Below are 14,398 nucleotides of genomic sequence, written 5' to 3' on the forward strand. Positions count from 1 at the left end.
ATATTCGGACCCACGGCCTTCTGCATGCGAAGGCCTTGCCCTACCCATTACTGCACGCATCCAGCCCATACAGTACTTTTTTAACGCTTTTGAGCGTCAAGCAAAACCTCGATTTTTTCGTCAATTACTCGTAAAAAAAGGGTCCGCCAAAGTGACTGGCTACATAGTGTGGAACCTAACTGATTCCTTAAAAAATGCATCAATAACCCAGATGTTAAGCAGAGTCAGCAGTATCAACTCTTCACTTTTAGCGACAATTACGCTATACCGACTGCGCCTACTGGTATTTCAATATTTCATCAAGACGTACAAAAATGAAAAGCACTTTTTTGTGGATCAACACCCTTAACAACTGGTTCATTACAAGAAACCTTGTCTCTTGGAGGAACTGTAACACCGTGTTTGATATGTCAAAGATTCTCACAAAGCAAAGGGGTATGTGGTTCACAAGAACATGAATGTTACACACTGATCAGCACCCATCTTCTCACAAGCAGTATGCATTTCGAACTTTGTATTCGTTTCATAACTATTCACGCCCATGTAACTACGAGCTGTTTTCTCCACGGTGACATTTTACTGAAGTAGCCACAAATAAAAATATTTTTGTTGAACATGCCTAGAAAAGTAATGGCATGAGATCAAATGTCTTCGAAGTAGAGAGAGAGAGAGAGAGAGAGAGAGAGAGAGAGAGAGAGAGAGAGAGAGAGAGAGAGAGGGGGGGGGGGGCAGGCTTCGGATTTCTTTCATTCCATTGATATCTGTCACCACCGCGAAACAAAATACTAAAAATGAAGTCTTCAACATTTGCGTCATTTCTTTTTTTCCCCCAGACTACGAATGAACATTTGTAAATGGTGGGTAGCGATCCAGTTCTGTCGATTACTGTCGTGTCTCATACCACACTATTCGAATTGACAAAACACTCCTAGAACTAAATGATGGCCGCAGTAACAACCTATAAATACGTTAGCATTGGGATTTTAACTGGAGACTCGTGCTTCCGCGGACACAGCCGAATTATGATATATACCAAGCGCACAACATACCTGTTTCAGTATGTTTTCACAATTATTCAAGACAGTTTTAACCTTTGTGACAACTGGCAACAAGTAATATGTACTGTGGACCTGAACGATATGAACAACAGCGGCATTGGAACCGAATGCCGCAAGGAACATTTTTTCCTTCTCTTTTCTCAAAAAGCTTTCAGGAGCAGATTCCTATTCCTACAGGCCTCAGATATAACATATTTTGATAAATACGTTATTAATTTCTCAGAATTATCCGCTGGGCCTTAAGCAGTGTTATTCCTCCACAAATGATTTCTTTTCAAAATAACGACCACCACCCTGGAAACCTCTTATCCATCTTCAAATTTAATGTCTACCCTCTAAGAAATGGCAAAGCAGTTCAGTTTCAAATTGTTGCTCCAAGAATTTCACACAGCATATGAAGCGACGATGCTGCTCTAAAATCCTGACCAGCACATGCCTGATTGCTTAATCATGGGCGCGTTACGGCCTCGACACGCTAGCCAACATCGCAACGCCTGAGTAGACGGCTGTCCTTGCTCGTCAAACATGCTCCCAGCCATCGCAAAACCATATGGCAACTCATCAAGTGCTTTTTCGATGACCACAATACAATGGAAGGGTTCTGGGCACATAAAATTTGGCTACAGCGTTAAAAATTTGCTGAGATGTCAATTTCATCGAAATCGCACCCCTCTTAAAACGACATGCGGATAAGCATCATTTCACTCTACAATGGCAGTTAATTCCGGAAAGATGAAAAGATGAGTGCTTATAACTGTAGAATCATATAAAATAAACTCAGAACCAGTTTCTGGAAACTCATGAGCCAGAAAAATGGGCAGTATGGATGGAACCAAAAAACATGTGGCACTCTCTCGATTATAAAATCAGGGAATCTGTAGCTTAATTTGTACGATACTTACAAATTTGAGCTTATTCAGTAGTTGGACTGTACATATTCTGCCACTGAATCCGCAGCACTAATTTTTCAATATGGTTCCTTCAGCAAGACCGCAGGTGATCACCCCTGCCCTATCCTCAGAAAATCATACTTTCCTATTCTGTGTGTACATACTGTCTGCTATTTATTTTCATGAGGAAGGCAAAGATAATTTTGTCAGCTGGTAAGGTGATGGCCACTGTTTCTTGGGATTCCCAAGGAATAATTCTCACAGATTACTTGGAAAAATCAGAACCATAACTGGACCCTACTATGCTTCATTGCTGGATCGTTTGACACTTCCCTTAGCTGAAAGAAAGTTTTAAACTTGACAAGCAAAAAAGTTCTCTTTCATAACGATAATGCACCATCTTACACATTAGCGATAACAATGGCGAAAGTGCATGAATCGGGCTTTGAAATGGGTCCTCATCCATCCTTCTCACCACTTAGCGCAAAGTGACTTCTTGCTTTTCCGTAACTGTAAACTCTGGTTTGCTGGAAACATTTTCATCGGATGAAGACGTGACAGCTGCACTCAGTGAGTATTTTGCAAAATTTGTCAAAATTTATTTCTCCGGTGGGATGAAAAAGCTGGAGGATCGCTGGACCAAGTGCATGCCCCTGAGACTGTCGAGGAGTAAGGTGAGTTGTTTACATAACAAACATTTTTCCTTGCCGAACTAAATAAACCATACTCAGGTATTTTAGATATTATGCTTTCGGGGGTATGAACTTTTATTTTGTTGTTTGCTTTGTTCCAGTTACTTGCATGAACGTTAAATATTCTGTAGAGAGTTGTTCTACTGCAAACGAAATCCAAGTCGGAAAGTGAAATTAATTTCTATTTCAAAATATACAGGCGAAGAAAAATCCAATAGCGCATATAAATAAGAACAAGTGGTCGGCTTGAATGTCCATTTTTTAATAGCGAAACAGTCAAGTAAAGAAACGGAAACTTATTAGCAATTTATTAATCAAGAAACGAAAAATAAGGTAGATTCATGAGTATAACGTCTTCAAAATACTTTCACATTTGCACATATTTCCTCTTTGAAATAAATGCTTTCATTTACTAAAATATTTCAATGACACTTGTCCTACTCTTTCACTTCCTTGTAGTGTGTAGAATTTACCAAAGACATGAGTGAACAACCTCATCAGTTTTGCTATTGGCATTAAATTCAGCTACTGTCGATGCTTCGATAGGTTTCCGTGAATTACAAATACCTAATTTGATTATTTTACGTCCAGGTTGGAAATGGTGTTTGACGATACTCTGTTTTTCATGGTTCTCATTTCAATTATAAACGTAGAGTCAATGCCAAACCAGTGAAGAGCATTGTGAAGCAACTTTTACATCCATAGGCCTATGGATACGACGAAGTTAAGTTGCATAGTCCCGTTTTCGCTGAACAGACACTCGGATGGGGGACCACACTATCTTACCTTCGGTTAAAACAGTACACGAACATTATTCCATTAAACAATGAAAAAGTGCAGATTTATTGAAGTTGTAACCTTTTTACCTGTAAGTCATTATGCCAATGTGCATCTTTACATGCAAGATACTGTAACGACACGTGACTAATACTCTTGGCAAATAGCTGGCACTACACGCTGTGGCACCGATATCTACATAAAATGATTGTGCAACTTATTTATTGTGAGCTGCACTAAATGACCATTTCAACACATGTACTTTATGAAAATTCTCTTCGATGGTTATGTAGCAACAATTTATAAAAACATAAATATCCAACAGTCAAATTTAAGTTTTCGCTTCACAGTGATATGTGCAGCCTTGTCAGAATACTAATGCTATAGAAAGATCAAAAATCCCATTTTCGTACTTCAGTATTTGCAGTTGGATAACTTTAAGGAGCTGGTAGTTATACTCTTTCAAATTAGCAAAATAACAAGTTTTAGCAAGCAGATGCACGATAACTTGTGCTGTATACCTTCACAAAATCAAAATGTATACGTCGCACGGCAAGTTACGGGCAGATAACGGCGAACGAACTCTACCGTTTTTATTCATTTCTTCAAAACTGACAAGTTGTGTCTTTTTACGGTTCTGCCCGATTTAGCAACCAATCAGAATATCCGTAGAATCTCAATAGTAGACCCTATATACATAACCGGAAAAGGGGTACCCCCTCACTAATGAAATCACAGGTCTTAAAACTGGGTCAATACCATACATCGCAACTACACACGAGGTATATGTCCGACAACTCAACGTACGGGAGTGAACGCATTACGAGCTGAAAGTCTGGTTTATGTACAATTTTAATACTTGATACTCCATAGTAAAATATATGAGCCAAAAATAAACTGGCCTGCTCTTCAAACAATACAATACATTCAATACTTTTTAAGTCAAGTTTAAAGCACGTCAAGGCACAGCTTTAATAATGAATTGACGCAAGTTAAAGGACCCCACTGAACTTCCGTATGAAACAACGGCATCTGGTGTGGATAGTAGTACTGCTCTCTGAAATCACGGTACTACTGAAAGATTTGCAGAGTAGCCCAATATTAGTTTAGCTGAAACTTAATAGTCCAGTTGTAAGATGGCAAAGATAACAAATGTGAATGCGAAATAAAGACTGAGGCAACATTGATCCACAGCGTAGCCCGACGTCTACTGCCTCGACAACATTTTTTTAAAGAATATTCTAAAACATTTTCCATGCCGATACGTAACGTATGGCTACATCGCAGTAAAAATGCAAAATGCGAGCGAAATCATGAAAATAAATAAGGATATTAGTAAGAAGGCAAGACAGACCACTACGAAATATTTTATAAAACAGAAGGCAGCCACGCATTTGACGATATTCAATGTGTGAATAAACGCACAGCTGATCCTAATTAAGCACAATATTTGTTAAGTTTTACACTTTGACTATCAAAATGACCTGTCTCTACAAGATCACAGAATAGGCTAACAAGATCACCGTGACCACTAAACATACCTGGAAACGGGAAATAAATGTTTTCTCGTAAACTACACCAACAACGCACAAGTGTAAACCTTTTCCGGTAGCCCTTCATTAAAAATGTGCTATATTTTACGTCATGCGCTTGCTTAAACAACATACATTTACCTATTCCTAGAACCACACATACTAATGACAGCACACTGACTTTCCACTTAAGAATTTAGATTACATGCACGTGCAGGTCACCACATTTATTTTCGTTAATGAGGAAAACAGTTCTTATATGATTTTCACGGGTGTTTGAGACTTTCCAGCGCCAAATGCAAATCAGTCCGTTAAACTTTTATTACCAAAATAATTTATTATTCGAAGCAGCAGAACGTACGCACTGCGAAACGTGCCTCTTCGAAGTAACAAAACAGCCTTGAAAATCAATACAGATCAGCTGTGTATTTCTTGCACCTTTATGCAGAAATTTCAGCATTTGTACGCACGCCTTCTGCTTATTTTCAATGTTAAATGCCGAACAAAAGTTTCGTTTCGGACGAATTATTGACTCGGAATGCTGCCGGGACGGTTAGACATTTTCATATTTCGCTCGCAATCTGCAGCCGCTGACACACGGTTTCCAGTAATCATTTCTGTAGGAAATAGATACAAAAGCTAGGAAATACTCACATGACTAAGCGTGACACTATTGAAGAGATCATTTTTTTCTTTTTGGAGGGCACCTCCACGTTCTTGAAGCACGAACTATGCCGTTTAAACAGCACAATGAAACACACGGACCTCACCAGCCATCTGCCATGTTGGATACTGCCCGTGACGTAATAATGTTTTGGTCACGTGATGCAAGGAGCTTAGCAGAAACGTTGCTTCTTCTTCGCAAGTGGGAATTTTGGATTACTATTTTGCTGCGACATGAAGGCGCCTGTAAGAATGTACATCAATGTTGTAGAATATCTTAGTTTTGCCTTAACTTCTGATAACAGATCTAATAAAGCAATCAATACTAACGCAAGAGCTATCTTTTCCTAGTGTGATGAACTCACACTTGGAAATCAGGTTTTGAGAAACTGCAAATGTAATGGTTGTTAACTAAATACTTATAACAGTAATTATTACATAAATATGAATACATGTCAAATATACAGGCATTTTTAGTTCATTCAAATTATATTATCAACTGAAATTACCATTCAGTGTCTCCTCTGTATCAAGACACATTTTACCAACACCGGCTCTGTGTCAAGAAAGGCTGCAACACATGCGCTATAGCTGTATAGTTTGGTATACCTAGCTGTTAGCATGACATTTCAATCGACGTCTCCGTTCAATTTTTGGTTATAGACATGGAAAACTACTCCGGTGGCTACCACGATTATGCCTCGGTTACTACAGAAAGTGAGCTCTTAGACAACTTAATATCACAATGGTCTTACGGGCACTTATAAAACGGCCCGTAGGCGGTCAACAATACTGACAATATTTCGCAGATGCTAAAAAATACTGAACGTCTAGGAGTGAGACTGAGTGGTTGCGTAATAATATTGAGAAAATCAAAAACTGCGGAAATGTATTGCACTGCCTGAAATATGGTGCCGTCTGTTATGTTAGTGTAGGTTTGTTGTCGTGCGGAAAGTGAGTTTAAAACACGACTAAATAACATAATTATTGGAGCGCATCTAAATATATAAATCATAGCCAGCATTGTGGAATGTTAGGGCAGATGAGTATACAAAAAGAGAAGTGTTAAGAACGATGAATGATACGCTAAGTTGACCAGAAAATACAGGGAAGGATCGCGAGGGCACATGTTTAAAAAATTAATTAATGCAACGTTATGAACCAAAGTATATACAGATATTTATCTCTGTATACTTACCTGAATATAATCCTTTAGAGAAAGTATTTTTGCATGACACGTTTTTATAACTATGTCTCAAATACTGCACTAAAGTAAAACAGCACTTGTAAATTTCAAGTCTTCGAAAGAATTGCCAGCAGCAAGCTACTGCAGCGAAACAGATAAGCGCTGATTTGGTGGAACTGCGTCTCTCATTGTATTATTTTGTTTTTTGAAGATGGGGAGATGGGCGTTTGCAGAAATTTATCTTTTGGGGTGGGAGGGGGGGGGGCGGGAAGTTGCAGGTGTCTATATATGGGAAGAACTATATCCTGTAATGTATCATATGTCGCTCCATCAGTACACAAATAGTTATGAATACCGTAATTTTGGTTTTATATTCATTCACCTTTAATTTTCTCAACAAGTTTTCGAGAGTGATTTTAACGCCCCTTGTGGCAATTTTTCATCCACATTTTTTGCTTATTGCAACAAGTTAGAGGAATTATCACAGCAGACTAGTCTTTATCATCTTAACATTCCAAACCACAGCATTATTGCACGATATTACCGTGCGATATTGTGGACATTAATATTGTGCAATATTATTGACCGTCTAGGGACCACTTAAGGTCACATATTAACTTCTCGTTTGGTATGGTATTTAAAAGATGTTCTAGCAGCAGATGTGTCACCTTGGTGTCGGAGATTTAAGGTTCGTCTCGGATACAAGCGCAGGTAAAATATTACATATAGCTGCCTACTAATTTTTCACCACTATCCGAGAATAAACAGTACAGAAGCAGAAAGATAGCATAAAATATGTGTGTGAAAAAATAACATATTTCCATACATTTTTGTATGATGATGAATACACTGATAGACAGAAGCATAATTTTAAAATGGCATCACAAACAATACTGGGTTGAAATTAATCGTCCCGAATTAATCCGATTGCATGCGGATGTAAAAATAGTTGCAGAGAAATTATGTCGCTTCGTCTAGCCAACAAAAAACATAACGTTTGAATGTGAAAAGTACGAACCAAAGCGTCTTGTCACGGTTCGCGCGGCTCCCCCCATCGGAGGTTAGAGTTCTCCCTCGGGCATGGGTGTGGATGTTGTCCTTAGCGTCAGTTACTGTAAGTTAGTTTACTTAGTGTGTAAGCTTAGGGTCCGATGACCTCAGCAGTTTGGTCCTATAGTCCTTACCACAAATTTCCAAGTACGAACCGTTTTTCCTTTTTCAAAAATCAATGGCCGTACCGGTAACATTTTGATACTTGATATATGTAAACCATAAATGAAAGCGAGCGAACGATGCGTTAATGGGCGGAGAAAATGTAATTTAGCTCTCTGTTAATAGCTAGCAAATGATATTTAGAGAGCTGAGCTATTTTTTTCCGTTCTCAACCGAAGGAAGCTTATCGAAGAGGTTGTAGTTCCCGTTCTTGTAAGTAGCGCGCGCCATCGCGCAACACAAGCTGCGCACCTTCTAGTTCCTTGCGGACCCTGTCAGATGTCAGCACCAGCTTATGTGCCTCCGCACAAAGCAAACAAAGGAAAAATGTGATAAGCACAGGAACACAACAGCACACAATATTGAAAATAACACTTGTTCATTTGATTTATTCGAGTAGTTGTTGTGTCTCTAAAATCTGACAATACTCTTGACAAAGAGCGAAAATTCGTAAGCGAAACAGGAACATAAACTAATTTTGTTGAATGCTTTAAAAAGATGAGCATCATGGTGGTTCCTTTTGGAAAAGTGCTTAATCCAATTTTTTTTAACTACATTATTCACAATAAAATGATTACATTTATTTTTTCAATTAAATTTATATCCACATACACACTCCACTGCGTAATGCATGGCAGAAGGTACTTCACACTTAGGGTTTCTTCCCGTTTCAATATCGTATGTAACACGGGAAGAACAACTGCGTAAACGCTTCTGTGGGCACTGTAATTAGTCTGATTTTGCTTCACGTTGGCTATAGGAGCAATATGTAGAGAGCTGAAGAAAATATCTAGATTCTTCACTTAATAGTGGTTCCTGAAACATTGTAAGTAGGCTTTCGTGGGATAATTTGCGACTAACTTCAAGAGTCTGCCAGTTCAGATTCTTCATTTCCGTGACGCTCTCCCGTGAGTCTGGCAAACCTGTGACCATTCGTGCCGCCTTTCTCTCTGCACGTTGAATATCCCTTGTTTGTCCTGTTTGGTACAGGTCTCACACACTTGAGCAGCATTCAAAGATGGAACGCACACTTGATTTGTAAACTATCTACTTTGTAGGCTGACTGCATTTTCTCGTTATCCTACCAATGAGCCGAAGCTGGGGAATGAAGCAAAATTTGTTACTGGATTGAGGATTTTTGATAGGGAGGAAGCAGCATATTATTTTGGATGGATGTTGTGTTGGCGTGACAGTCATCGTCAGATGTAGACGTAACTTCGGGTGAGCCCCCAGAGAAATTTGTAGGGAGTTCTGCTGTCCGCGTTGCATATTAATGACATTGCGCACAATATGAATAATGAAGTAAAACTTTTTCCAGATGGCCGGCCGATGTGACCGTGCGCGTTCTAGGCGCTTCAGTCTGGAACCGCGCTTCTGCTACGGCGCAGGTTCGAATCCTGCCTCGGGCATGGATGTGTGTGATGTCCTCAGGTTAGTTAGATTTACGTAGTTCTAAGTCCCATAGTGCTCAGAGCCACTTGACCTTTTTTTTCAGATGACGCATTTATATAAAGTGAAGTACTTTCTGACAGAAACTGCATAAATGTTCAGTCAGATTATGATAAGATTTCAAAGTAGTGCAAAGACTGGTAACTTCCTTTAACTGGTCAGAAATGTGAAATTGTGCACTACACAAAACGAAAAAACGTGACTTCCTATGACTATGATATCAGTGAGTTACGGATGGAATCGGCCAACTCCTAGAAATGTCTGGGTGTAACATTCTGAAGGGATATGAAATGGAATGATCACATAGGCTCAGTTGTGGGTGAAGCAGGTGGAATACTTCGGTTTATTGGTAGAATACTGGGTAAGTGCAGTCAGCTTACAAAGGAGATTGCTTACAAAACACTCGTGCGCCCCTTTCTGGAATATTTCTCTAGTACAGGGGCAGCCAACCTTTCTTACCCACCGTCCAGTTTTGTATTCTGTCATACTAAAATTTTCTAGTCGCCCACCAGTTCCACAATAATGATGATTTCTAAAGTAGGGAAGTATTTTTACGTTATAAAGTTTATAAACTAGAGTTGCAGGAACTTATAGTATACAATAATAATTACGTACCAAATACTTTGTTTGAAAATTTTATGAAAACCCTAGGCCGCATGAAAACTGGTGATCAGAGGCGAGACAATGGAGTGACTGGAATCTGGTATGCGGAGAGCACAGGAGTTGGGGAGGCGTTCGATGTGGTTGAAGAGGAGTGGGAATTTGATGATACGGTAGAGGATCAATCTGGGAGACGATAAACGGATGCGGAAAGCGAGACACAGTGCATGGTGTTCCAGGAATTGAAGGGACTTAACGTAACTTCGGAGTGGCGGAGACCCATGCAAAATATGCATAGCAGAGGATGGTTTTTGTAGGTGTGGAGAATAGTGGAGAGGTATAATCCCCAAGTTCGGCCTGTTAGTAGTTTCAGTAGTTTTAATCCTAAGAGATCATTTCATTTCATATCTTTATAAATTGTTACAGCGAGATATTTGTATGAGTTGGCTTGGTTCTAATTGTGAATCACTGATATTGTTACCATGTTGTTGTTGTTGTGATCTTCAGTCCTGAGACTGGTTTGATGCAGCTCTCCATGCTACTCTACCCTGTGCAAGCTTCTTCATCTCCCAGTACCTACTGCAGCCTACATCCTTCTGAATCTGCTTAGTATATTCATCTCTTGGTCTCCCTCTTCGATTTTTACCCTCCACGCTGCCCTGCAATACTAAATTGGTGATCCCTCCATGTCTCAGAACATGTCCTACCAACCGATCCCTTCTTCTAGTCAAGTTGTGCCACAAACTCCTCTTCTCCCCAATTCTATCCAATACTTCCTCATTAGTTATATGATCTACCCATCTAATCTTCAGCATTCTTCTGTAGTACCACATTTCGAAAGCTTCTATTCTCTTCTTGTCTAAACTATTTATCGTCCACGTTTCACTTCCATACATGGCTACACTCCATACAAATACTTTCAGAAACGACTTCCCGACACTTAAATCTATACTCGATGTTAACAAATTTTTCTTCTTCAGAAACGCTTTCCTTGCCATTGCCAGTCTACATTTTATAACCTCTCGACTTCGACCATCATCTGTTATTTTGCTCCCCAAATAGCAAAACTCCTTTACTTCTTTAAGTGTCTCATTTCCTAATCTAATTCCCTCAGCATTACCCGACTTAATTCGACTACATTCCATTATCCTCGTTTTGCTTTTGTTGATGTTCATCTTATATCCTCCTTTCAAGACACTGCCCATTCCATTCAACTGCTCTTCCAAGTCCTTTGCTGTCTCTGACAGAATTACAATGTCATCGGCGAACCTCAAAGTTTTTATTTCTTCTCCATGGATTTTAGTACCTACTCCGAACTTTTCTTTTGTTTCCTTTACTGCTTGCTCAATATACAAATTGAATAACATCGGGGATAGGCTACAACCCTGTCTCACTCCCTTCCCAACCACTGATTCCCTTTCATACCCCTCGACTCTTATAACTGCCATCTGCTTTCTGTACAAATTGCAAATAGCCTTTCGCTGCCTGTATTTTACCCCTGCCACCTTCAGAATTTGAAACAGAGTTTTCCAATCAACATTGTCAAAAGCTTTCTCTAAGTCTACAAATGCTAGAAACGTAGGTTTGCCTTTCATTAATCTTTCTTCTAAGATAAGTCGTAGGGTCAGTATTGCCTCACGTGTTCCAAAATTTCTACGGAATCCAAACTAATCTTTCCCGAGGTCAGCTTCTACCAGTTTTTCCATTCGTCTGTAAAGAATTCGCGTTAGTATTTTGCAGCTGAGACTTATTAAACTGATAGTTCGGTAATTTTCACGTCTGTCAACACCTGCTTTCTTTCGGATTAGAATTATTATATCCTTCTTGAAGTCTGAGGGTATTTCGCCTGTCTCATACATTTTGCTCACCAGATGGTAGAGATTTGTCAGGACTAGCTCTCCCAAGGCTGTCAGTAGTTCTAATGGAATGTTGTCTACTCCCTAGTCCTTGTTTCGATTCAGTCTTTCAGTGCTCTGTCAAACTCTTCACGCAGTATCAAATCTCCAACTTCATCTTCATCCTCTTCCATTTCCATAATATTGTCCTCAAGTACATCGCCCTTGTATAACCCTCTATATACTCCTTCCACCTTTCTGCCTTCCCTTCTTTGCTTAGAACTGGGTTTCCATCGAAGCTCTTGATATTCATGCAAGTGGTTCTCCTTTCTCTAAAGGTGTCTTTAATTTTCCTGTAGGCAGTATCTATCTTACCCCTAGTGAGATAAGCCTCTACATCCTGACATTTGTCCTCTAGCCAACCCTGCTTAGCCATTTTGCACTTCCTGTCGATCTCATTTTTGAGACGTTTGTATTCCTTTTTGCCTGCTTCATTTACTGCATTCTTATATTTCCTCCTTTAATTAATTATCATAGGGTAATATATTTTTTGATACGTAAAGTGCATAAGTTTACATTTCTGTACATTGAAGCAAGTTGCCTGTCTTTGAACCACTTAAAAGGAACCCGTTGAGTTGGGAGGTCGCAATATGTCGATGATGTTTACGGCGTTCGACGCCCCACATATTGTTTACCATGCAGCCACAATATTGGCTGCTAATGGTAACAGGAGGCGGGGCTGGAGGTGTCCAATGTTGAGCATTGCATGAGGCTACGGAATGTAGTTGGACTGTTTGGTCAACGAGTGACTCACAACAGTGCTACAGTGCTAGTGGTTCTGACACAAAGCAGAGCAATGGCAACGATAAAAAGACAAACATTGCACCTACAGTAGTTTCCGAAGTTGACATTTCGTCAGAAAGGAACACAATGTATTTCGCAGAAGGATAAAGAAGTGGCACATGAGATATTAGCGTTTCTGGAAGATGAGTCAGCTGAATGTGTGGTGTTGTACATGCTCGACTGTGCGGACAATGTACGTGATGAGATCAATGATAATGATTCGTATTTAAAAGGTGAACGTTATTCAAACAGGTGTCGAGCCATGTAGTTCATCATCCTACAAGTTCCGTCTCCAGTGACACGTAGTAAACGATAATTGTTGTCCAAGAAGCGGATACTAAACATAATTGCGTACATGGAAGATCATCCGCAGCATAGTAAAAAATCAGTTATGAAGTTTTCGAGTAAGTCCACAGCAATATGACTGCGTAGTGCATAAGAAAAACTACGAATATTCACGAGAGGACAAGGTGCACTTGTTACAAAAACGTGTTTGGGCGTTTCAAAGATGTTAGATACAATTTACAGGACGTACATGATAGTGACCTACTAGTTGTGCACGCCAGATTACGTGCGACATAGATTACAGTGATTTCAAGGGAACCAGTGGATGGTTCCATAACTTCAGACAGTGCTAGAGAATTGGAACACGTCGGGTAACAAAGTTTCGAAGCAAGCGTGAACTTGATTTCGCACAGCAAACTGTGGAATCGGCCTGAAAGGTTGTAGATGAGATAAACAAACTTAACCCATCGTTCAGTTGGGAATTTGTTTTCAACATCGACAAATCGGTATTTGAAGAGGAAATGCATATGAAAGGAACCCTGGAAATTAGAGGTACCAAGAGAAGTGTATCAACATCAACTAACATCAATGCCTTAATGCATCTGTTTACAATTATGCCGAATGTAAATCTGGATGATAATTTGGCTGGAAAGTTATTTATTGTGCTGCGAGAAGTTGGAGGTGCTCTGCCCCCTACGTATCCTTCGCGTATGCGTGACCTTACATGGGCAGTAGGGAATATTTACGTCATAGCAAGCAAGAGTGTGGAAATGCGCGTAAGAGAACTACAACTATGGCAGGAACACTGCTTTTGCCCAATAGCTGTTTGTTTCCTGGTCTGCGCATTAAAACTATACTCCTTTAGAGCAAACTATCCCTCCTGAAAAGTGTGTGACATTTCAGTTCATACCTTCTGGAACCACAGGACAAATTGAGCCTCTGGATGTTGTCTTTTCCGTGCCTACAAAACATATTATCGCACTATCTACAGCTACGCCTTAAAGGATAGCCAGTTTCACAATAAGCTCCAAGACAGACTGTTTCGCATTCGGTTGCATGCCATCACATTCGGTCAGTTCTCATCACCCCCCATACACCAATCTGATTCTACACGCATTCTTTAAGAGCAGATACCTAGCTGAACGTCCTGCACGGCTTGTAACTCCGAACAATTTCGCTTTCGATCCTGATGATGCGAACCTTTGTGATCTTTGTGGCGCTCCATTTTTCAATAGGTGTTCATGGAGATAATTAATGGTTTGTTTTGAACATTTCTTGAATGTCGACGATGTCCATTTTGTAACGTGTAATACGTGCATCCCAATAGAAGGTTGAACTCAGCACCTCCCGGACACTCACTTTCTGTCGCCCTGCTG

At 39.8% G+C, this 14,398-nt stretch overlaps 1 protein-coding gene across 1 annotated transcript in view; it reads right to left on the reverse strand.

Annotated features, from left to right (window-relative positions):
* Positions 1–5,738, reverse strand: part of LOC126416246 (receptor expression-enhancing protein 4) — a 281,870-nt gene extending 276,132 nt beyond the window's left edge. The window contains exon 1 of the mRNA XM_050083866.1: positions 5,604–5,738. Coding sequence (XP_049939823.1) covers positions 5,604–5,635 — 32 coding nt within the window. The 5' untranslated portion in view covers positions 5,636–5,738. The remainder of the gene's footprint in view (positions 1–5,603) is intronic.
* Positions 5,739–14,398: the final 8,660 nt, after the last annotated feature.

The sequence above is a fragment of the Schistocerca serialis genome, chromosome 8 (assembly GCF_023864345.2).
Source record: "Schistocerca serialis cubense isolate TAMUIC-IGC-003099 chromosome 8, iqSchSeri2.2, whole genome shotgun sequence".
Lineage (NCBI taxonomy): Eukaryota > Metazoa > Arthropoda > Insecta > Orthoptera > Acrididae > Schistocerca > Schistocerca serialis.